Source organism: Gnatocerus cornutus, chromosome 4, assembly GCF_029298725.1.
Source record: "Gnatocerus cornutus isolate USDA-ARS CGAHR chromosome 4, icGnaCorn1.1, whole genome shotgun sequence".
NCBI classification, from domain to species: domain Eukaryota; kingdom Metazoa; phylum Arthropoda; class Insecta; order Coleoptera; family Tenebrionidae; genus Gnatocerus; species Gnatocerus cornutus.
Genome location: NC_142236.1, coordinates 1,670,420 through 1,696,060, shown reverse-complemented (window position 1 = coordinate 1,696,060; position 25,641 = coordinate 1,670,420). Strand labels below are relative to the sequence as shown.

General features: G+C 36.2%; 1 protein-coding gene across 3 annotated transcripts in view; it reads left to right on the top strand.

Annotated features, from left to right (window-relative positions):
- Efa6 (Exchange factor for Arf 6) overlaps positions 1-25,479 on the top strand; it is a 27,268-nt gene extending 1,789 nt beyond the window's left edge. Inside the window, exons 2-16 of one of the 3 annotated variants that reach the window (XM_088033928.1) lie at positions 19,028-19,094; positions 19,229-19,282; positions 19,430-19,791; positions 19,883-20,256; positions 20,300-20,819; positions 20,869-21,095; positions 22,388-22,581; positions 22,626-22,818; positions 22,870-23,033; positions 23,250-23,499; positions 23,546-23,690; positions 23,743-23,886; positions 23,933-24,123; positions 24,962-25,017; positions 25,211-25,479. In XM_088033928.1, the coding sequence (XP_087890054.1) occupies positions 19,028-19,094; positions 19,229-19,282; positions 19,430-19,791; positions 19,883-20,256; positions 20,300-20,819; positions 20,869-21,095; positions 22,388-22,581; positions 22,626-22,818; positions 22,870-23,033; positions 23,250-23,499; positions 23,546-23,690; positions 23,743-23,886; positions 23,933-24,123; positions 24,962-25,016 (2,940 nt within the window). In that variant the 3' untranslated portion in view covers position 25,017; positions 25,211-25,479. The other 2 variants (XM_088033929.1, XM_088033927.1) reach the window with 2 other exon arrangements.
- Positions 25,480-25,641: the final 162 nt, after the last annotated feature.

Here is a 25,641-nt window from a genome sequence, read left to right as displayed (position 1 = left end):
GCGTAGAGACCTTTGATTATACTCATCCATGTAAAGTCAATAAAACCAGAAAAGTTTGATTAAAAATCGCAAAGGGATGCTAAAAATAGCGAAATTAAAATATAAGTTTCGACGAATCCGGCTCGAGGGACCATTTTTCCGTACCACGCGCCCAACTTTTAATTTCATTACAACGTCACTCTTGATTGCACCACTCCGATAACCGCATTATGGCCCTCATAATATGATTTATGGCGTTGTAAACACGAAATGATGAATTTTCGAACTTTTAGACAACTTTCGGGGATCAAAAGATGCTATTTTTACGCACTTTCAAGTTAAATTTAAATGGAAACGTCAATAAATATAGTGAAGTTAAGCAGACACGATATGATTTATGGCCTAACTAATTGAAAAACGGGATGAAGTTTGCGTCCGATTTTTGCATTCCACGGGGTTCCCCGGGGAATTATCAAATGAAAATGTTCATTTTCAATAAGTAAGCGTTTTCCACGTTCTCTATTACCTGGGAACGAACTTTTCCAGTTCGTTGAAGTGCTCTTCTAACCACTAGACCTGAATATAAATTCCGGGATTTATGAGGGAAAGCCGCGGGTTTTCTCGGTGGCGATTTTATTTTTCCGACCACTTAGACGGGCGAAAAATTGTTCAGTAGTTTGGTTTGGGTGCTTACTAATTGTTGGGAAACTGAGGAAGAAGTAACGATTTAGTATTGTGGAAGTGGCATCCGGCTCGATGGACCAATCTTCTAGAGTCGACAAGTATAAATTTGAGGATTTTGAATTGGTTTTAAAACAACATAAGGATTCATTTACCGTGCGATGTTAATAAGCGACAATGAAAAATTTTTAAATTTTGGGACCACAGAGTCGGATTTTAGAATTTTTTTTTGAGGATGGACCCAAAAGTTTTAAAATTTAAAATAAAAATGAGTATCTTTGGTTGTGTTGGTGCTATATCGATGAAATCTGGAGAGGTTGCTTCTTTAAATTCATTTATTAACTGTACTAAATTTCAAAATGCTGAAACAACAAGGTCGGATTTTAGAAATTTTTATTTTGAGGACGGAACTAAAACCGTGGTTTCTCGGTGGCGATTTTATTTTTCCGACCACTTAGACGGGCAAAAAATTGCTCAGTAGTTCGCTTTAGGTGCTCACGTCTAATTTCTGGGAAAACTGAGTAAGAAGTGTCGATTTTGGGGGGTATTGTTAAAGTGGGATCCGGCTCGATGGACCAATCTTCTAGAGTCGAAGAGTTTCAAAATTCAAAATAAAAATGTGTATCTTTGTGTGCTACATCGATGAAATTTGGCGAGGTTGCTTCTTTTAACTCATTTATGAACTGTAGCAAATTTAAAAATTCTAGAACAACAGGGTCGGATTTTAGAAATTTTTGTTTTGAGGACGGACTCAAAAGTTTTAAAATTTAAAATAAAAATGTGTATCTTTGGTTGTGTTGGTGCTACATCGATGAAATTTGGGTAGGTCACTACTTTTAATTCATTTATTAACTGTACCAAATTTCAAAATTTTGAAACAACAGGGTCGGATTTTAGAAATTTTTATTACGGACCAAAAAGTTTCAAAATTCAAAATAAAAATTTGTAGGTATATCTTTGGTTGTGTCGGTGCTGCATCGATAAAATGGTGGAAGTTGCCACTTTTAACTCATTTATTAAATGTACCAAATTTCAAAATTCTGGACATAGTCGGATTTTAGAAATTTTTATTTTGAGGACGGACTCAAAAAATTTAAAATAAAAATGTGTATCTTTGGTTGTGTTGGTGCTACATCGATCAAATTTGGAGAGGTTACTACTTTAAACTCATTTATTAACTGTACCAAATATCAAAATTCTGGAGCCGCAGAGTCAAATTATAGAAATTTTTATTTTGAGGACGGACCCAAATGCGGGTTTTCTCGGTGGCGATTTTATTTTTCCGAGAACTTAGACGGGCGAAAAATTGCTCAGTAGTTCAGTTTCAGTTTAATTTCTGGGAAAGCTGAGGAAAAAGTGATTTCGGGGGGAGTATAGTAGGGGATCCGGCTCGATGGACCAATTTTCGAGAGACGAAAAGTGTAAATCCGAAAATTTTGAATTGGTTTTGATGAAGTCCTAATCACCGGGCGATGCTAATAAGCGACAATGGAAAACTCACGATTTTCCTCAGTGGCGTCCGTCGTTAGAATTCCCCGCTTATCTCGCCCATTCGTCTGTAATCCGAACACCGTGACATTTACGCATGTAGTCGGAAAAGGAGCCCATTATCCTGCCCATTCTGAAAAACTACGTACCATTGCACGCAACCGAATTAATTTGTTTGACTAATCTGAACTTGGCTTTTATTACACAATGAATTAATCAAATTACGTGCCAACACGACGTCGTACACATAAGCTACAGCGCGATTAACATTTTAATAAGCATTTAAATTACACGCTGGTTTTTCGTCACTCTAATGGAAATTTGTCATCAAAAGAGGTGGTGACCTTTCCTCCCCAATTTTGATCCTGCGAAATAAATTCAGGAGCAATTTCCCCTTCCTGATTCTTCTCTCGTCCTTTTTAAAATCTTAAATCCTTCAATAGCAACCCTCATAAATGTTGCATGGTAAACGGATGGACCTCGCGAATGAACATCGAACAGTCGTCTCTGTACGGATTACCGCCGCATCACGACGCCACGGACGCCGTCGTCGCGGCGCCTACCCAATAATTCATTCCGCTTCAGCTCAGAGAGTTTAGCGAGAACGAGATGGGAATTATTCAATGCAAGCATAAAACACACTAAATTTCTGGGCAGTATAATTAACACGAATTAAAAATGGGGAAAAACCGCGCGAGTTTAAACGGAAAAAATGGGGCGCGCGATGGGGGCGAAATTGAGTATAACTTCGCGTTTCGTGAGACGTTTAAACGGGGATTTATGGGGCGAACATCAACATTTATTGCGGTGCTGGGGTTTATCAGGTTCTTTACTTATTGGCGATGCTATCGGGGTGTTATTGCGACTTCCGTGGATCTTTTAACTGGTGGTTTGGTAATGAGGAAGCGGAAATGACGGCGTTGAAGGGGGCGGCTGGGGAAGTACTACACAGTGGCGGCGAAATATTTTTAGCAATTCGGAGTATTTGAACATACAAACATTTGAGATTGTGAGATTTCGAGGCGACTAATTTTGTAGAATTTCAATATTTGGGAACGTGGAAATTAGGTATTATGCGACGTGATCTGTAGCTCAAAACGTCTCAATTCAATTCAATTTGTACGAATTTTACAGCCGAGAAAACAAAAATATTGAAATACAAGATGAAGATTTGACGTAATGAGATTGCGTACAGAAACTGTTAAACAAAACTTCTCAAAAGTTCAAACAGTTAATGAACTCAAAGTACGACAACCGGAAGTTTTAACATTAAACATTCAGATTTGAGATTCTGAGGATTATGAATTATGCGAATAAGGAATTATGTTGAAATTCGGTTTCTTATTTTGGGATTGATAGTATTGATCTCAAAATTCTGGAACAATAGAGTCAGATTGTAGAAATTTTTTTTTGAGGACGGACCTACAAGTTTCAAAATTAAAAAAAAGTGTGTTTTTAGTTGTGTTCACTGCGATGAAATTTGGAGAGATTGCTACTTTTCACTCATTTATTAACTGTACCAAATTTGAAAATTCTGGAGCAACAGAGTCGGATTTTAGAAATTTTTATTTTGACGACGAACTCAAAAGTTTCAAAATTCAAAAAAAAATGTATCTTTGGTTGTGTTGGTGCCACTGCGATGAAATTTAGAGAGATTATTACTTTTACCTCATATATTAATTGTACTAAATTTCAAAATTCTGGAACAACAGAGTCGGATTTTAGACATTTTTATTTTGGGGACGGACTCAGTTTCAAAATTTGATAAAAAAAAATCGTACCTTTGATTAAGTCAGTGCTACAGCAATGCAATTTATGAATGTTGCAGTTGAGATTAAGGGAAATGATAGGAAAACAATGAATGGAAACGTCAAAAATTGTTCCTTTAAACTATCTCGCCGGATCAAAAAGTCATGGTCCAAATAAGAATGTAAACTTTTGAGATTGTGATCTTTCGAACTACCCCAATAAAACGTGTGGCAATTCGGAATTATGCCAAATGCAACTCCGAACTTTTCCCGAACATCATAAAAATGCAGTTCTGCCATTTCAGATCTCGTTTGACTTATGGACCTGGAAATAGCACCAGTAAATGAAAAATGCAATCCTGCCGCTGTTACAGCTTCATTTTAATAGGAAGAAATATGCAAGCCACCGATTTATCATGATTTTCCAGTTGCCATTTAGAAACTATAAATTTCCGCTTATTAAACACGGCAATGTTTAAATCCAGCTTCAGGTATTTATTTAGATTGCATTAACGGACCTCTGAAAGTTAAACCATTCAATCTGATTATATTTACGCAAAATGCATGGTTTATTGATCTTTGTATCCCTAAATCATTTTTTATTGTTTCTATCTCATTGTGTTGTAAATTTCGGCTGCGGCGGATTAGCATTGTGGGCGATAACGTGATAAGGAAAAATTGAAAAAACGCAATTCTCCGAGCATCTGTTAGACTTTTGACGTTTATTGGAACATCATTAAACGTAAATAGCTCGAGTTTTTTTTTAAATCACGTCCGTTATGGACATTATGGTACTATGGACGTGAATTATTATGGCATGTGCGCTACATACCGAATCATGTTAATTAATGGCATTTTAAAAAGTATGTCTTGCCGAGCGGTTTACTTTTATGGTGATGATGACTTCATTTTGCGTCTCCAATGACCAGCAAACTTTTGAGAACCGCCGAGTCCTTACAATTTCAATTACAACTATTTGGGACGATAAAATCAATCACAAGTTAATTGGAAATGTTCGCATTTAAATGGAAAACTCCGATGGAGATGTACAAGAGTTTTCTTTTTATTTTAATTCGATGAAGGGGCGATCGATTTGTTGATACATCGTCATGGAGACTAGTGAATTTTTAAAAAAGCAATTACATAATTGCCCCGAGCTAATAAATCTTCTTGTAATTATATTTGTAGCGAAGTGTGAAACTTTCTGTCTAATTTCCATTTCATTAGAGGATACATCTTGATGGTAATTGAAGCCATGCGGAAAGAATTCTTCGCAAACAGAGCTCTGTTCGGAATAAAAAGCAGAAATCGGAGAGATTGCGAATAGATAGCGGCTTTAACTCTCTAAACTCCTTTCACGGATTCTCGCGAATTAAGAAAAAGAAAACGGACTGTATGCAGATATAACCGGCTTCAGGCTCAGTTATTGATTTTTTTTTAAATATTTGTATACATTGATAAATAGCAGGTTGTGCAAAGTCTAAAGCTAAGAAGCGTTTAAAGATCTGAAATTAGAGCCGATAAAGGAAAATGAGAATTTTAGATGCTGGGGGTGTTTTAAGGATCTAAGAACATGAAAAATTGAAATTTAAAAACGTGAATATGCTAGAAAATGGAGAGTTTGCAGTTTGAAAATTTCAAATCCTAAGGAATTCCTAAAATATTGAGAATATAAGGACCTGTGAAATTGAAAATCTGAGAACCTGAGGCACAAAATACTAACAACATTGAAGTAACAACTAGTTTGAAGTGTCTTTTTAGATGAAGAATCTAAGAGCTTAAAATTTGAGAATTACAGTGTCTAGGAGTCAAAGGATCTAAGAAGTCTTTCGACTCTTTAAACTCTTCGATTCTTCAAATTTTACAAGGATTCTGCAAGTTTTTTGAAATCTTCTGGACATTTTTTGGAGTCCTGTTAGAAGTCTGCAAAACTGTGGAATTCTGAGAATTTTTGGAATTTTGCTCAGGATTTTCTAAGATTCTTTGAGGTTTTTAAGAGTTCTTCAAAACTGTGAAATTTTCTAAGATTTTGAATCACCTGAAAGTTTTTTTCTCCCTGGGTTTTTAAAGATTTTTTAGCATTACAACTCTTTCAGGACTCTTTGAATTTTAAAGATTCTTTGTTATTTACAATTTTCCTGGATTTTCTGAAGTTCTCTATTGTTTAAAATGTCCTTTGGGATTTTGTGAAAACCTTTAGAATTCTTATAAATATCTGAGAATATCCAAGAATCTTTGACACTGTAGGCTTCGCTACTCCCGGAAGTATTTGAGATTCTTCAGAATTTTAGGCTTTTTAAATTCTTTATAGAATTGGGGTCTTGTGGGAAAGTTTTTGTAGAATTACCTAGGATTTGACAGTTTTTTTTTAAGATCCTTCCAGTTTCGCTAGGATTGTCTTGAAGGGCTTTGAAATTTTGTAAAATTATCGGAGATTTTCTCTCTTTTGGACTTTTTGAAATTCTGCATTAAACTCAGAACAGAAAATTCTAGAATTTTGAGAGCTTAAAAACTTAATTTACAAAAGTTTGGAGGACCAGGCGCAGATTTTAGAAATTTTTATTTAGAGGACGAACCTAAAAGTTTCAAAATTTTATTAAAAAAATTGTATCTTCGGTTCTGTTGATGCCACAGCTATAAAATTAAGGGAGGCTTCTACTTTAAACTCAGTTATTAATTGTGCCAAAATTCAAAATTTTGGAACAACGAAGTCGGATTTTAGAAATTTTTATTTATAGGATAGTCTCAAAAGTTTCAAAATTCTATAAAAAAAATTAAATCTTTGGTTCTGTTGGTAGTACAGCGATGAAATATGGGGAGTTTACTAATCTTAACTCAGTTATTAACTGTACCAAATTTCAAAATTTTAGAGCAGCAGATTCGGATTTTAGAAATTTTTATTTTTACCACGAACCTAATAGTTTCGAAATTCGCTAGGATTGTCTTAGTGCTTTGAAATTTTGTAAAATTATAGAAGATTTTTTAACTTTTTAGTTCTATTTGGAATTTTACGGATTTCTAAAACTTTGAACAGAAATTTTATAAATTGAAGAGCTTAAAAATTAAATGAAAACTCGATGAAAAATCAAAGAGTCTGCGAATGGTAGAACTCGAGGAGTGAGTTGGAGTCAAAGGAGAATTTGTCTCAGGATCTTTCGATTGTATAAATTCTTGACTCTTTCTGTGGTATTATTAGTATATTCTGTACGTTTCTGGACATTCTTTCAAGAATGATCCAAGATTTTGCACTTCCACTACTCTTCAGAACTCTGAAATTTTGAGAAATTTTAGGAGTATTTAGCAATATTCTGGATTTTTCTATTATTCGCTACTAGTTGAAATTCTTTGGTAATCTTTAAATACTTTATAAAATTGCTTAAGATTTTTTCTCTCTTGATTCTCTAGATTTTTTACATTTATTAGAATTTCTTGGAATTGTCGGGAATCCTGAGGCAAAGTTTTCTTTAGAATTGATTATCCAGGATTGACAGTTTTTTTTTTCTCAAAGAGCTTCAAGACTCTTCAAATCCTACAAATTTCTGAAACTAAGTAGAAAAATTCTGTGAGAACTGGAAGCGTCTTCGTTCTCTAATGAACCCGAATTCTGCGAAACTGGAAAACAAATGTCAGATTTCGCCATTTCAGCTCTTCAATTACATTTGAACAACTGACCTGAACAAATAACTCGACCAAAATAACTAGACACCAACCCTCGTATTCAGCGCGTTTAATAACACCTCAAACATTCCATTTAAATTACAGTATACCACACTCTACTGATTATGACCATCTGCCCCACATAATACACCCCCAATTTAATTATTTAACTAGTCATTTATTCACGATTTTCGCCACCAGCATGTCGTGTCCGTCGCATTACTAAAAAAGAACAAAACTATCCAAGCAAAAGTTAACAATAATTTTATTGTAACAATGATTCATGACATTGACATTTTATTATTCCAGAGAGTGTGGTAATAATTTTTGCACTTTTAGCCCTGGTATGATTTCTGTGAGAATAGACGGAGTTAGTAACGCGATCAATAACTACATTGTTACATTATTTAGGTCATACTATAAGCACAGAGTCTTCCAGATTATTCGAGCTGGAACGAGTTGAAAGGACTCTTTTATTATTGAATCGTACGGATTTTTCGCGCCACATGCAACCTCAGGATTAGTCATCTCTTGACAGGCAAAACCGCATTTTCCTCCAAAATCGATAGAAAAGTATCTTGGTCAAAATACCGCACTTAAGAACTAGCGTGCAAAACTTACCACCACTAAAACTTCCTTTCGAACTTTTTTTTAAGTGCGTGACTACTTTGAGTCATATCCACACCGAATTTCTGGAAAACTCACCGATAATTGCCTCTTTACATTTGAAAACTTCATTGTTTACCCATCGATCTCATGGAGCTTTGCACGAACTTCGCCAGTGGATCTCGACATTTATTTTTTCCTCGACGATTCAATAAATTCCGTCTTATCACAACGCACACACCTCTCGTTATAGCTTTATTTCGGGAGCTTTGTGGGGCGAACGGTGTTTTCATTTTTTATCGGGGGCGGCGAATCTCGCCGCAATCTGTTACTGAAGAGTGTGGCGGCGGGGGCGATAAATAATACCCGCCACCGAGATGTACGCAATTTCTGCGTTTTGCTTCTTAAAATCACAGATAAACGTTGTCATTGAAAGGCTCAATTGGAGTCAATGCCGTCATTTCTAAAGGTCAGTTATGAATTTTAGATGCGAGTTCTATTTTCTCGCGGCGTTGAAATTGGTTTATTTAGACGACCTATCTTAACAAACGTACAAACGTATCGTTTTCAAAGTTGAATTTTTGGGGGAGTGGAAATATTCATTCATCGATTTTCCGGGTAAAAGTGACAAAGCAAAATAGACACAAATATTTCAAAAGCGAGGAATAACTCTCAGAAGGCTGATTTTTTGTGTGGACGTTCATTTTATTGCTCGAATTAAAATGTCAAAAATTTTGAGGACGAACCCAAAAGTTAAAAATTTTATTAAAAAAAATTGTATCATCGGTTCTGTTGGTGCCCCAGCTATAAAATTTGGAGAGGTTAATATTCTGAATTAACTGTGTCAAATTTTAAAATTCTACAGCAGCAAATTCGGATTTTAGAAATTTTTGTTTTTAGGACAAACTTAAAAGTTTCAAAATTCTAAAAAAAATGGATTTTTAGTTCTGTTGGTGTCACAGAGTAAAATTTAAGGAGGTTTCTACTTTAAACTCATTCATTAATTGTGCTAAATTTCAAAATTCTGGAACAACAGAGTCGGATTCTAGAAATTTTTATTTTTACGATGGTCTCCAAAAGTTTCAAAATTCTATAAAAAAAATGCAATCATTGGTGCTGTTAGTGCCACAGCGATGAAATTTAAGAAGGTTACTATTCTTGACTCATTTATGAACTGTACTAAATTTCAATATTTTTGAGCAGCAGGCACGGATTATAGAAATTTTTATGTTTAGGACGAATCTCAAAAATGTGTCAAAATTCTAAAAAAAATCGTATCTTTGGTTGTGTTGGTGCCACAGCCATGAAATTTGGGGAAGTTACTATTCTTGACTCATTTATGAACTGTACTAAATTTCAATATTTTTGAGCAACAGGCACGGATTATAGAAATTTTTATGTTTAGGACGAATCTCAAAAATGTGTCAAAATTCTAAAAAAAATCGTATCTTTGGTTGTGTTGGTGCCACAGCCATGAAATTTGGGGAAGTTACTATTCTTGACTCATTTATGAACTGTACTAAATTTCAATATTTTTGAGCAACAGGCACGGATTATAGAAATTTTTATGTTTAGGACGAATCTCAAAAATGTGTCAAAATTCTAAAAAAAATCGTATCTTTGGTTGTGTTGGTGCCACAGCCATGAAATTTGGGGAAGTTACTATTCTTGACTCATTTATGAACTGTACTAAATTTCAATATTTTTGAGCAACAGGCACGGATTATAGAAATTTTTATGTTTAGGACGAATCTCAAAACTGTGTCAAAATTAAAAAGAAAATCGTATCTTTGGTTGTGATGGTGCCACAGCCATGAAATTTGGGGAGGTTACTATTTTAGACTCATTTATGAACTGTACTAAATTTCAAAATTTTTGAGCAACAGCCACGGATTATAGAAATTTTTATGTTTAGGGCGAACCTGAAAAATGTGTCAACATTCTAAAGAAAATCGTGTCTTTTGTTGTGTTGGTGCCACAGCCATGAAATTTGGGAAGGTTACTATTCTTGACCCATTTATGAACTGTACTAAATTTCAAAATTTTTGAGCAACAGGCACGGATTATAGGAATTTTTATGTTTAGGACGAATCTCAAAAATGTGTCAAAATTAAAAAAACAATCGTATCTTTGTTTGTGTTGGTTCCATAGCCATGAAATTCGGGGAGGTTTCTATTCTTGACTCATTTATGAACTGTAGTAAATTTCAAAATTTTTGAACAACAGGCACGGATTATAGAAATTTTTATGTTTAGGACGAATCTCAAAACTGTCAAAATTAAAAAAAAAAAGTATCTTTGGTTGTGTTGGTGCCACAGCCATGAAATTTGGAGAAGTTACTATTCTTGGCTCATTTATGAACTGTACTAAATTTCAAAATTTTTGAGCAACTGGCACGGATTCTAGAAATTTTTATGTTTAGGACGAACCTTGAAAATGTGTCAAAATTCTAAAAAAAATCGTATCTTTGGTTGTGTTGGTGCCACAGCCATGAAATTTGGGGAAGTTACTATTCTTGACTCATTTATGAACTGTACTAAATGCCAAAATTTTTGAGCAACAGGCACGGATTCTAGAAATTTTTATGTTTAGGACGAATCTCAAAACTGTGTCAAAATTAAAAAGAAAATCGTATCTTTGGTTGTGATGGTGCCACAGCCATGAAATTTGGGGAGGTTACTATTTTAGACTCATTTATGAACTGTACTAAATTTCAAAATTTTTGAGCAACAGCCACGGATTATAGAAATTTTTATGTTTAGGGCGAACCTCAAAAATGTGTCAACATTCTAAAGAAAATCGTATCTTTGGTTGTGTTGGTGCCACAACCATGAAATTCGGGGAGGTTACTATTCTTGACTCATTTATGAACTGTACTAAATTTCAAAATTTTTGAGCAACAGCCACGGATTATAGAAATTTTTATGTTTATGACGAATCTCAAAAATGTGTCAAAATTAAAAAAAAATCGTATCTTTGGTTGTGTTGGTTCCACAACCATGAAATTCGGGGAGGTTACTATTCTTGACTCATTTATGAACTGTACTAAATTTCAAAATTTTTGAGCAACTGGCACGGATTCTAGAAATTTTTATGTTTAGGACGAACCTTGAAAATGTGTCAAAATTCTAAAAAAAATCGTATCTTTGGTTGTGTTGGTGCCACAGCCATGAAATTTGGGGAAGTTACTATTCTTGACTCATTTATGAACTGTACTAAATGTCAAAATTTTTGAGCAACATACACGGATTCTAGAAATTTTTATGTTTAGGACGAATCTCAAAACTGTCAAAATTAAAAAAAAATGTATCTTTGGTTGTGTTGGTGCCACAGCCATGAAATTTGGAGAAGTTACTATTCTTGACTCATTTATGAACTGTACTAAACTTCAAAATTTTTGAGCAACAGGCACGAATTATAGAAATTTTTATGTTTAGGGCGAACCTCAAAAATGTGTCAACATTCTAAAGAAAATCGTGTCTTTTGTTGTGTTGGTGCCACAGCCATGAAATTTGGGGAGGTTACTATTCTTGACTCATTTTTGAACTGTACTAAATTTCAAAATTTTTGAGCAACAGCCACGGATTATAGAAATTTTTATGTTTAGGGCGAACCTCAAAAATGTGTCAAAATTAAAAAAAAAATTGTATCTTTGGTTGTGTTGGTGCCACAGCCATGAAATTTGGGGAAGTTACTATTCTTGACTCATTTATGAACTGTACTAAATGTCAAAATTTTTGAGCAACATACACGGATTCTAGAAATTTTTATGTTTAGGACGAATCTCAAAACTGCCAAAATTAAAAAAAAATGTATCTTTGGTTGTGTTGGTGCCACAGCCATGAAATTTGGAGAAGTTACTATTCTTGACTCATTTATGAACTGTACTAAACTTCAAAATTTTTGAGCAACAGGCACGAATTATAGAAATTTTTATGTTTAGGGCGAACCTCAAAAATGTGTCAACATTCTAAAGAAAATCGTGTCTTTTGTTGTGTTGGTGCCACAGCCATGAAATTTGGGGAGGTTACTATTCTTGACTCATTTTTGAACTGTACTAAATTTCAAAATTTTTGAGCAACAGGCACGGATTATAGAAATTTTTATGTTTAGGGCGAACCTCAAAAATGTGTCAACATTCTAAAGAAAATCGTATCTTTGGTTGTGTTGGTGCCACAACCATGAAATTCGGGGAGGTTACTATTCTTGACTCATTTATGAACTGTACTAAATTTCAAAATTTTTGAGCAACAGCCACGGATTATAGAAATTTTTATGTTTAGGACGAATCTCAAAAATGTGTTAAAATTCTAAAAAAAATCGTATCTTTAGTTGTGTTGGTGTTACAGCGATGAAATTTAGGAATATAGGCAAAATAGACACAAAAATTTCAAAAGCTCGGAATAATTCTCATAAGGCTGATTTTTTTAGCAATGGGAACTTTGGACAATTTGTTTAAAACAATAAAACAAAGGTCCACCCAGAATGCCAATTTTTCCGAGGTTAATGTTCATTTTGCCTGGACTAACAGTTGCGTGTCTGTTTCTGGCACCTCCGAACCGAAATATTTTCTTTCGTTCTTCAACCAATCAGCCTCGAAAATAAATATGCAAACATGCAGTAATTTACTGAAATACACTCGCATGTGTTTCGCATAAAGTTTTGATTTATCGCCGATTCACGGATTTCTATTGCATAATAATGAAAGTGAATCAAAATTTACAGCTTCCTCGATAATTGCGTTTCCCACGAAGGGTTTTCGATGACTATGAAGTAAAAGAGTACACAGCTTCCATTGATGGAATAATTCACCGGAGCCGGAGAGAACAATCCGGAATATAAGAGTGAGCAAACATTTGTATAAATAAAGTCGGATATTCTGAAAACGTTTAAACTTTGACTTGATTTATGCTGGGTAAAGCTCTGGAATTGAATACAAATAGACACATTAATAAAAACAAGCGGCTTGGAAAATGTTCTAATTAATCTTCAATTAAGGAACGGTATAAGGAATGAGCACTTTCGACCGTTTTTTTATTACAGTGCGGCGCCAAATTGTAGAGAGAAATTTTCTTTAAAGGAAAGGGTGGAGTTTTCTTCATAACAAAATGGAGAATGTGGTTGAATGGGGATTAGAACCCAAAAAATAATTCATTTGATTGGTTTGCATTGTCTTTATCTAATCAACCAGTTCGATTGTTCCTTTTCGTTCATTGGTTGGATGCTCAAAACTGTTGTTTATTGGATCAATTTCTTCGCTAATTAAGTCATGCACGATAAAGAATCAATTCATTGGATGTTGATAACATGAAACGCTGGTTTAGATTTAGACTTGTGGGACCTATTGGATTTAAGAGAAAAGACGCGGATTTTCGATTTTTTTTTTTGGATAAGCTAAAAAGTTTTAAAGTACAGTAAAAAAATCGTATCTTTGGTTGTGTTGGTATTACAGCAATGATTTTCGGTGAGGTTACAACTCTTAATTCATGTATTAATTGTACCAAATTTTAAAATTTTTGAGCAACAGACTCGAATTTTAGAAATTTTTATTTTGAGGAGCGACCAAAAATGTTCAAAATTCTATAAAAAAAATTGAATCTTTGGTCGTGTTGATAAGACAGCGATAAAATTTGGAGAGATTACTATACTCGACTCATTTATAAACTGTACGAGATTTCAAAATTTTTGATCTACAGACTCGGATTTTAAAAATTTTTATTTTTAGGACGAACCCAAAAGTGTCAAAATTCTATAAAAAAATCGTATCTTTGGTTGTGTTGGTAGCATAGCGATGAAATTTGTGGAGATTACTATTCATGACTTATTTATGAACTGTACCGCATTTCAGAATTTTTTAACAACAGACTCGGATTTTAGAAATTTTTAATTTTTTGACGAACCCAAAAGTTTCAAAATTCTATAAAAAAATCGTATCTTTGGTTGTGTTGGTCCCACAACGATAAAATTTCAAAATTCTTTAACAAAATATCTAGATTTAAGAAATTTTATTTTCCATTTTTCAATCGGAATCGGAATCAAAGTTTAAAAAACGAGCTTTGTCAGCAGATAAAATTACTCCATTTTTATTTTTTCGTATTCATGCAATCCGACTTTTCAAAACTCAAACCCGCGCCCCTCCATCATCAAACACGACCATAACACCCCCGCGCCGCCCCCAACTCGCCCAAACTTTTATTACCGCCCCATAAACCAACCGAATGCATTTTAAATTTGTATTCAAACAAACCTCCAACAATAGAACAAATTCCCCAGAGTTCCGCACACCAAACTTGAAAAATTTCATATAAAACCTCCGAATCCAGGCCGTCGCACCGCCCCCACTCCGGGGGTGGCAAGATGTCCTTAACCAGATACTGCGGCACCGGCTGAAAGTATCGAAGTCTGTGTTTACCGACATGGGAGAGCGGGACGTTTTGGGTGTGACCCAGTTGTGTCGTGCCGCCGCCGGCAGACCAGTCACAATCGAGCTTTCGACGGGTGAGCTTGTGGCGGCGGTGTTAAGAAAACCACACGTGCATAATTGGAGGAATTAGTGCGTTTTCGGGGTGGAAAGTGCCAAGTGAGGAGTGTTTTTTTATTTTTTTTTATAGTATTATTAACACGACTGGGGTGCTGCTCACTAAATTTATCTACTTTTATTAATAAAGTCGCAGCTTTTATATTTAGAGATAGGGCTAATGTGTGAATCGTGTTGAAACGTTTTGTTTGTTATTTGGCTGGTTTCAATACGGCGGTTATCTCAGCTGTCTCCTCTTTAAATGTGGAGCGGAAACAGTCCAGTTTCTGGATTTTTGCGTCTCTGAATGGAGGGACAAAAGTGTGTATCGACCAAAATTCGCCTGATAACAAAGTGCATTCGTGTCTCAAGTTCCAAGTTACCTGATATATTTATTTTTCTTCTGCATCTGTTGGCAGGACTGAATTACATTTATCACACAATACCTTGTCAAGTGTTGAATAACACTGATTTATTAACAACCTTCGCATAAAATTATGTAAACTTCACAATCTTAACATCTTTTACAACCGTAAAAATTAATGAGCAAACATCACTCGAGTGGCACGAGCAGGAGGAATTCACGAAATGTTAAAAGCATTTATCAGAAATTTCATTTCGGGATGACGTCTTCAATTTATCGCTCCAATTAAAAACCGTTCGATACTACCAACATTTGTACTAACATTCAGCAGCTTGTTTGGATTGGGGGGATTCTAATCCGATATTCGCGGCATGTTTAAGAGGACGTTAGAGAGGGTTGCGTGGGATCAGTGCGTCAAAGTGGGATTTAGAGACAAGGGGGGCCGTTTGGCGGAGGTTTTTTCTTTAGATAGGCTGATCTACCTTTATTTTAATTCGTTTCTTTCGCTTTCTTGTTCCTCGTATTCTTCGTACTTTTATCTACTATTTTTCTGTTCAAATTAAAAAAAAATGGAATCTTTGGTTCTGTTGGTGGTGCAGTGGTGAAATTTGGGGTGATTACTACTGTTAGCTAAGTTATTAATTGCATTAAATTCCAAAAATTTTGAACAACAGACACGGATTTTAAAAATTTTTATTTTAAGGAACGACTCAAAAGTTTCAAAATTTGATAAAAAAAATTAATTCTTTGATTCTGTTGGTAGTACAGCGATAAAATTTGAGGAGTTTATTACTCTAAACTCAGTTATTAACTGTGCCAAATTTCAAAATTTTGGAACAACACAGTCGGATTTTAGAAATTTTTATTTTGAGGACGAACCCAAAAGTTGAAAAATTTTATAAATAAAATCGTATCTTTGGCTCTGGTAGTGACACCGCAATGAAATTTGGGGAAGTTACTATTCTTGACATACTTAGCAACTGTACCAGATTTTAATATTTTTAAGCAACAGAGTCGGATTTTAGAAATTTTTATTTTTAGGACGAACCCAAATTTCAAAATTCTATAATAAAATTGAATTTTTTGTTCTGTTGGTAGTACAGCGATGAAATTTGCGGAGGTTACTGTTCTTGACTCATTTATTAGCTATACCAAATTTCAAAATTTTTGGAAAATAGACTCGGATTTAAAAAATTTTTGTATTTAGGATTCACCCAAAAGTTTCAAAGTTTTATAAAAAAAAAATGAATTTTTTGTTCTGTTCGTAGAACAGCGATGAAATTTGGGCAGGTTATTATTCTTGAAATATTCATAATCTGGACCAAATTTTAACATTTTTGAGCAACCGACTAGGATTTTAGAAATTTTTATTTTTAGAACGGACTCAAAAGTTTTAAAATTCTATAAAAAAAATTGAATCTTTGGTTTTGTTGGTAGTACAGCGATGAAATTTGGATAGGTTCCTATTCTTGACTCATTTATTATTTGCATCAAATTTCAATATTTTTGAGCAACAGACTCGGATTTTAGAAATTTTTATTTTTGGGACGAACCCAAGTTTCAAAATTCTATAAAAAATTGAATCTTTCGTTGTGTTGGTGGTGCAACTGGAAAATTTGGGGAGGTTTCTACTGTTAACTCAGTTATTAACTCTATTAAATTTCAAAAAAAATTGTACAACAGACACGGATTTTAGAAATTTTTATTTTTAAGATAGACTCAAAAGTTTCAAAATTCTAAAAAAAAAATTGTACTTTTGGTTCTGTCGGTGTCACAGCGATAAAATTTAGGGATGTTTCTACTTTAAACTTATTCATTAATTGTATCAAATTTCAAAATTCTGAAACAACAGAGTCGGATTTTAGAAATTTTTATTTATAGGATGGTCCCAGAAGTTTCAAAATTCTATAAAACAAATTGAATAGTTGGTTCTGTTAGTAGTACAGCGATGAAATTTGGGGAGGTTACTATTCTTGACTCATTTATTAGCTATACCAAATTTCAAAATTTTTGGAAAATAGACTCGGATTTTAGAAATTTTTGTATTCAGGATTCACCCAAAAGTTTCAAAATTTTATAAAAATAAATAATTTATTGTTCTGTTCGTAGAACAGCGATGAAATTTGGGGAGGTTACTATTCTTGAAATATTCATTATCTGGACCAAATTTCAACATTTTTGAGCAACAGACTAGGATTTTAGAAATTTTTATTTTTAGAACGGACTCAAAAGTTTCAAAATTTTATAAAAAAAATTGAATCTTTGGTTCTGTTGGTAGTACAGCGATGAAATTTGCGGAGGTTACTGTTCTTGACTCATTTATTAGCTATACCAAATTTCAAAATTTTTGGAAAATAGACTCGGATTTTAGAAATTTTTGTATTCAGGATTCACCCAAAAGTTTCAAAATTTTATAAAAATAAATAATTTATTGTTCTGTTCGTAGAACAGCGATGAAATTTGGGGAGGTTACTATTCTTGAAATATTCATTATCTGGACCAAATTTCAACATTTTTGAGCAACAGACTAGGATTTTAGAAATTTTTATTTTTAGAACGGACTCAAAAGTTTCAAAATTTTATAAAAAAAATTGAATCTTTGGTTCTGTTGGTAGTACAGCGATGAAATTTGGAGAGGTTCCTAGTCTTGACTCATTTATTATCTGCACCAAATTTCAAAATTTTTGAGCAACTGACTCGGATTTTAGAAATATTTTTTTAGGACGGACCCCAAAAGTTTTAAAATTTTATAAAAAAAATTGTATTTTGGCTTGTACTCGCGCTGCAGGGCTGAAATTTGGAGACGTTTTTACTTATAACTCATTTATTAAATGTACCTAATTTTATATAATTGGAGCAACCAATGCAGATTTTAGAAATTTGAGTTCTGAAATGAGACAAGCATAAAAATCCTCTTTTACAACAAAATGGCGAACGTGTTTGAAGTCGAATTATAAAACCTAAAAAAGATTTCATTCATTGGTTGGCGTTATTCTTATCAAAGTAGTTTTTATAACAAAAAACGATCGAGGCAGCCAACTCAAGCTCCTATTGCCTACGTAAGTTTTCATTGGCTGGATTCACAACTTTGATTTGTTTATGATGGTTAAAATCCGCCCACATGATCAAAAGACGTCAGTTTGTCAAATCAAAGACTCTCAAGTGTCATTTACACAACAAATCAATTTGACAGTGCTAGTGTCACACATTGACAAAATTTTAGCACCGAAAGATAAATTTTGAAAATTTTTATTTCTACGAATTGAATTCTATATTCAAATCTGTATCTTTGGTCCTTTGGGCGCTACGGGGATGAAATTTGAGGAGGTTGCAACTTTGAACTAATTTATTAACTGTTTGAAATTACAATATTCTGGAGCAAAAAATGTCTTCTCATTATTCTTTTCGTTGTGTTGGCGTTCGTTTTATTCCCCAATTTGCAAATTTGCGTATTTCCACCCGCCCCCTCATAATTCCATTGCAAAATTGGCCGTAACATCTCCATCTTAAACAGCTCCAGATTGTTTATACCCTCTCAAGAACCCCATAAATTCTATATTTAATGTTAATTAAGTTAGAAAACCAAACACATACTTTATAACCGCCGTAAACTCTTACGATATTACCGTCGCAGCCTAAAACCGGAATTTTGCATTTTCGTCCTAAACTTGCTGAGAACGGTAGTTTACCGTCTCCCCAATGAAATAAAACATGTTTGCCGAGTCTAACAAATGTCTTTCATTTCATTAGGCCCCCTTTGGATGACTGGTCTTTACGACTGTTTCCTCTTCAACGTGCAAGCTATTTCCAGAGACGTCAAGACTTAATTTTTTCTTGAATTTAAAAGTTGAGATAATTGCTGGAGGCTATCGATTTTGCGGGATTCGACGTTATCTGTTTATTAGATTATTAGGCGTTGTTCCCTGCGACAGCTCCGCGTTTTGGCGGAACTTGGGAGTTGTTATTGAAACTTGTTGTTTTTTCCAGGTGGAAGTCGGCGATGTCATCCTCAAAGTTAATGAAACAGATGTGAATCGTTTCAGCACGAAAGAAGGTAAAATCCCGATCGTTTTGTGTAAATAACTTTCGTTTTTTTCTCCATCACGTTGGCACTAACTTAACTTCTGGTTTGATGTCACATTTTCCCCAAGCTTCTGTTAATTTATTAACGCTATTTTTGCTTTTCAGTTTTAAAATGTCTGCGATTATCATCAGATCCTGTAACACTAAAAATAAAACGTGGTAAGACACAGTTTTGCATTAATCATTTCCTTTTGTGTTCGTTGTTCACCACTTCTTCGCGGGCTTAAGAGTGATTTTAAGCTCGCGGTACACAAACGAACACGAGTTTTGTTGATTTTCGTGGTTTTAATCTGTTTTTTTCGTAAGATCCGAAGATTAAAGCGACTGTCCGAAAACATCTTCTGTCAGTGAGTGGGGGCGACGCGGAGAATAGAAATAGAAGCGCTGGACATATAAATTCGTTGGGGGCGCCCACGCAACGGCCCATTCGACCGGGACCAGCAGTACACCACAGCCATGTCCGCACCAATGGCAGTTGTCCAGAGCAAGAGCCGCTACTCGAACATGATAACGAAGAGAATGAAAGACTCCAGTGGGAACCGCTGGCGGCTAGCGAGAAGACAAAGGGGAAGCCCAAATTTGAAGCGTACATGATGACGGGGGAACACATACTCAATATCTCGCGAATGCCGCAGACTGCTAGCATCATACCCAAGCAACAGAAGAAGGTGCGTATCCTGGGGGACAGTGATTGGCAGTTTATTAAAATTTCGCGAAGACGGCGGTTTTTGAGTAACGTCAGTTTGTGTTTGTCTTCAGGTGGACACTTTGAGGTATCACAACAGCCACACGCACCATTTGCGCCACCAGCACAACTCCGTGCCAAACAGTCCGAACGAGATGGACTTAGGATTCAAGAACAACCACTGCAAGTCGGGCTCGAACTCGGCCAACACGTCTCCAGTCAGTGCCAATAAATGGGACTCTCACACGCCGTCCCCCGGCGCCGGCGACGCCTCCAAGTCATACAGCAACTTCGTCCGAACCAGTCGCTCCGAAGACCAACTCCAAGGACAGAACGACTGCGGAATGAGCGCTGTGAACATCGACGTCGATGAAGACATCACCAGCTCGCTGAACACGCTGCTGGACACGCGGCCCGAGACAGTCAGTGCTTCCGGAGATAGCAATAGGTGAGGTCTTGGTTGTGTTTGGTGGTTGATGGAGTTGGTTTAGCGATAGGATCGTGTGGACGTACAACGCGCCGACGACGACGGACCACCACAAGTTCTGTCACACGTTGTCGAACGGCAGCAGCTCGTCGCACAGTAACACCTCGCCGACGTCGTCGAGTCCGCTGCACTCCGGCTCTCCCGCTTCTCCCACGTCCGTGTCTTCCTCGGTCATGTCGAGTCAGTCGGGGTCCAAGAGGCTGCCGTACGTCCTGCCGCCGCCGACGAACGGCGGGGATTTCAGCGTTTCGGAAGCCATCTCGAACATCTCCAGTCCCGATTACCACGACGACGATAGCATGGGAATCAGAGACTGTGTGATGGAGATTAGTGACCATAGTGATAGTGATAGTACTTTGTTGGTGTCAGAGCCTAGACAGAGGAACAACAGGGGGGACGGGGACCATAGAATTGTGATACAGGTGAAAGGACCCGACAAGGACTCGGTGAAGGACAGGGGAAAAGGGGGCTGCTGTGATAATAATAATAAGAATAAGAGTGACACGCTCGTTGGAGGATATCAGGTTTGGGCGTCTTCGCAAGCACGCACTGGACTCTTACCGCTTTTTCTAGATACACGAATACATAGAAGCGAGCGATCTGGACGAGGAGGTGACCAAAGAGTTCGGAAAGTCTTCTTCACCGCAGTCATCTGAAGACGAAAGCGACGTGGAAAGTCTCCACAGCTTCCATTATTCACCGAAAGCGGTGGACTTGCCTTCTGCCATTCGATTGGCTAAACGTTTGTATGGTTTGGACGGATTTAAAAAGTCTGACGTTTCCAGACATCTTAGTAAAAAGTACGTATCGTTTAGAGCACTTCTTGGAAATTTTGGTCCGGTAGCTGTTAGATACACGCGGTGAAATTACACTACTTTTGGCCACCCTGCAAAATCGGTTCCTTTTAAGATATCGTTTTCAAATTTTACACACTTGAGAACGACGATAAGGGTAGAAACTTCCAGGAATTATAGTCTTGTAACTCTGAAAATAAAAGAGTTACGGGTTATAAAGTAACACGTGTTCGAAAATTTTGTAATTTTGTCCGTCGTAGATATGAAGGCCCGTAGAATCTGTTCCGTTTAAAGTATAAATTTTTCACGCGTTATAAAGCGTTAAAAAGCATTATCTCCTTAAAATTTTAACTTTTTAGCTCTCAAAATAAAAGAGTTACAAGCGTTAGAATAACAAATGCTCGAAAATTTTGTCCCAGAAATGCTAACTTTTAACATCAGTTCCTTTTAAAGTACAATTTTGAAGTTTTACACACTTGAGAAGGAGGTAAAACGGACTAACTTCCACAAATTGCAATTTTGTAACTCTCAAAATATAAGAGTTACAGGTTATAAAGTAACGCATGCTCAAGAATTTTGTTTGTTCCTAAATTGACACCTTGTAAAATCTGCTCCTTAAAAGGTAACTTATGAAATTGTACAGAGTTGAAAAGGAGGTAGAAAGCAGTAACTTCTATAGATTGCTGCCTTGTAACTCTTAAAATAAAAGAGTTACAGGCTATAAAGTAACATGTTTTTGAAAAATAAAATTTATTGGATCAATTCTTGGTGTTGACAAGTTATTAAAATTACAATTTATTCCCAAACACCAAATTTTAACAAAAAATGCTGACGCGCGTTTTTGGTTTAATCTGGTTTAATCATCGCTCTGATGATGATAGCATTGCTATCGAAACGCGCGTCAGCATTTTTTGTTAAAATTTGGTGTTTGGGAATAAATTGTAATTTTAATGTTTTTGAAATTTTTGAAATTTTGTTTGTCGTACAAATGATGGTCTGTAAAATTTGTTCCGTTTATAGTAAAATTTTGTAATTTTACAGACTTGAAAAGCAGATACACAGCAGTAACACCTACAAATTTCAGCCTTGTAACTCTCAAAATAAAAGAGTTACAAGCTCTAAAGTAAAGCATGCTCGACAATTTCGTTTGTTCTTAAAGTGCCACCCTGTAAAATCCGTTCCTTTAAAGATGCACTTTTGAAATTTTACACCCTTGGTAACGAGATATAGGGTAGTAACTCTTTAACAATTCAGCTTTATAACACTTCAAATATCAAAGTTACACGTCTTTTTTGCAGCAATGACTTCAGTCGAGCAGTAGCCGAAGAATACCTAAAATATTTCGATTTCGAAAACGACACCCTAGACATAGCACTACGAAAGTTCCTGAAACAGTTCTCTCTCACGGGAGAAACGCAAGAAAGGGAGAGAGTCCTGGTTCATTTTTCAAAGAGATACTTAGACTGCAATCCCGGCTCTTTTAATTCACAAGGTACGTCTCCGCAGTCGTGTTCTTCATTAACTTGCATTCTTCAGACGCGGTACATACGTTAACATGTGCCATCATGTTGCTCAACACCGACCTCCACGGACAGAACATAAATCGCAAAATGACTTGCAACGAGTTCATCGAGAACCTGTCCGGCCTCAACGAACAAGAAAACTTCCCAAGGGAGATTTTGAAGCAGCTCTACCACGCTATTAAGAACTACCCTCTGGAATGGGCTTTGTAAGTCGTGTAAAATGTCGGAGGATTTGGTGTTTTATTAATGGTATGCAGGGACGAAGAGGCGGAGGATGGCGGGACACAAATAATAAAAAACAATGACCAGCTAGGTCTTGGGGGAAATCCCTTCCTTGATGTTCCTATTTCGTCCAACGCGGTGGAATATAAAAAAGGATACGTCATGAGGAAGTGTTGCTACGAAGCCAACGCGAAAAGAAGTGAGTCTAATATAGAGAGGAAGCTGCGGTGGGGCTCCGCCCCACCGCGTGTGATCTCTCAGCGAAAACTCCGTTTTCGCTGAGAGATCCAAACCGTTATTGCAATGTTTGAGCAGAACAGTGATTTTCTTTTTTCTTTTTTATCGTTTAGTTAGTTTAGTTGCTAGTTTATTACGTCTGCACAGCATGTTGCAATACAATATAGCTGTTTCGAAGGCCTTTGCTGCATTTTTCTAGCACCGTTTCACAAGCGTAGCTGGAAGATGTATTATTGTACATTGCGGGATTTGGTCTTGTATCTTCACAAGGACGAGAACGGCTTCAAGAAGAACCAAATGGGAGACAACTTACACAACGCAATTCGGATCCACCACGCCCTCGCCACCAAAGCCACAGACTACACGAAGAAGATGTTCGTTTTCAGGCTGCAGACGGCGGATCAGGCCGAGTATCTCTTCCAGACGGGGTAAGGAACTCTTTGAGTCTTCGCGGAGTTAAATTAGTGTTTGCAGAGACTCCAAGGAGCTGCAGTCGTGGATAGACACCCTCAACTTCGTGTGCGCGAGTTTCTCTGCGGCCCCCTTGGAGGCGGCTGTCGGCTCGCAGAAGAAGTTCCAAAGGCCGCTCTTGCCGTGCAGCCACACGAAACTCAACATGGTGCGACTCTTCTGTTGTTTAATCTGAGAGTTAATTGAGAGTTTTTTTGCAGCGCGAACAACTCAGAGATCACGAGGAGAGAGTACTTAGACTGGAAGCCGAACTCGAGGAACATCGAAAATCGCCCCCGGAAAAAGGTTCTAAGTCGTTAGTCGTACAAAATTACAAGGAAAAGGAGGTTTATTTGAGTTACGAGGTAAGGGATGATGTTCAGAGGGTGCGGTGTTAAGAGTTTGGTTCAGGTGAAGCGGTATAGGACTTACTCGTATATTCTGCGCTCGCGGATGGCGCAGTATACCGAACACCCTGTGAGTCTCGTGGAGAATAGTATAGGCGAAGTGGACGAAGCCACTGGAGTGACTTTGATGGATGGACCGTCTGGGGGGATTGTGCCGCCACCGATACCTGACAGACCTTCGCCGCCTACGAATAGGTATAGTTACAGACAGGCTATTTACAATCGAAACATGCTCAACGGGGATGCTGATATAGGCTGACGGGTCATGGGGGTGTTCTCGGCATGTGTGCTTTGACAGCCTGTCAGTTAATTGGAAGTTTGTTGTTTACAACATTTTTTTTTCGAAGCTTCTTTTATTTCATGTGGCAACTAATTTGTGGCGGCTTTAGTTCTTGTATCTTGTGGTTGTTCAAATATCATTCATTGAACGCGAATGTTCAATGAATTATATTGATTATTGTGTTGTTTTTTGCGTTGTATTCAGGGTTTTTTTGTTGGTGGTGGTACAGTACAGGAATGGCTTGTTTGAGAGCACCTCTGGGTTTTCCAATGTAATTTAGTCGTTACAAACAAACGTTTAGAATCAAAAGTTTCAAGTATTACAGTCGAGTGCACTCTAGAAGCTCTTTAGAAAGAGATATAAATCATTCCAAGTACATCTTCCAGTGATTAATCCAAGAAGTATTATTTGTGTCTAGCGAATGTCCCCAAGTGCAATTTTGTTAGGGTGACCTAACAAGCCTATTTTATTACGAGACTTTACAATTTGCTTTGATAGCGTTAGAACTAGCGGGTAACAGTGCACTCAAACAAAAGCGAAGGAATACTATTACAATAACATAGTGTTAGGGGCTGTGAAAATTGAGTATGATAGGAACGATGTCACATTAGAACAAACCATAGGATAAGATGTATAGCTATCATTGTATAAGTATTTATGTTGTTACTTGACATGTTAAGACGTTTTCAATCGGAATAGCTGAAATATTAAAGTCTATAATAAACAATTATTTAAATTAATTCGTTTTTTTAGGTGTAGTTTTTCTGTGCACATTACTTACTTCCCCAAACGTGAATTAGCGTCTTAAGGTTGGTTTCATTGTTTACTAATTTTGTACAACACGTTTTTAACAAGCAAAGTGAGCAACTCTTAACTTTTTTATCTTAGATTGGACTAACAGCTGGTTGGAATGGCTTTTAAGTAGTGCATGGACGTAGATGAGCTTGTTTTTACTAACTCCAATTATACTTGTTACTAATTTTTATTTAATTGCATGTGTAGGAGAGGTCCAGAATGAAGCAAATATTTGTACCAATTGTGCAATAGAAGATTTGGATATTCAAAATTTCATTTAATTTTAAAGTGAAGATCACGAGGTGAGGTAAAGCAATTTTATTATTTATTATTTTACCAAAGAAATTAACGAAAGGAAAGATCACAGGCTTTTGCAACTTTATGTATAAAGTGTAGCTTTTATGTAAATTTTATTTTAAATACACTATTCTTATTTATGTATATTATTGATTCAATAAAACCATTGTTATACCCGACTGCACTGTAGAAATCCCCCATCCTAGTGACACAGTGTTACCAACTGTACAATACCGCATGTCCAAAAACGTTCGAATTTGTTGGATGTTGGATGCCCTGTCACAAAATGCGCTCTAACGACTCGCATTTTGAGACTTTGCATGCTATAATAAGTTTTTGCA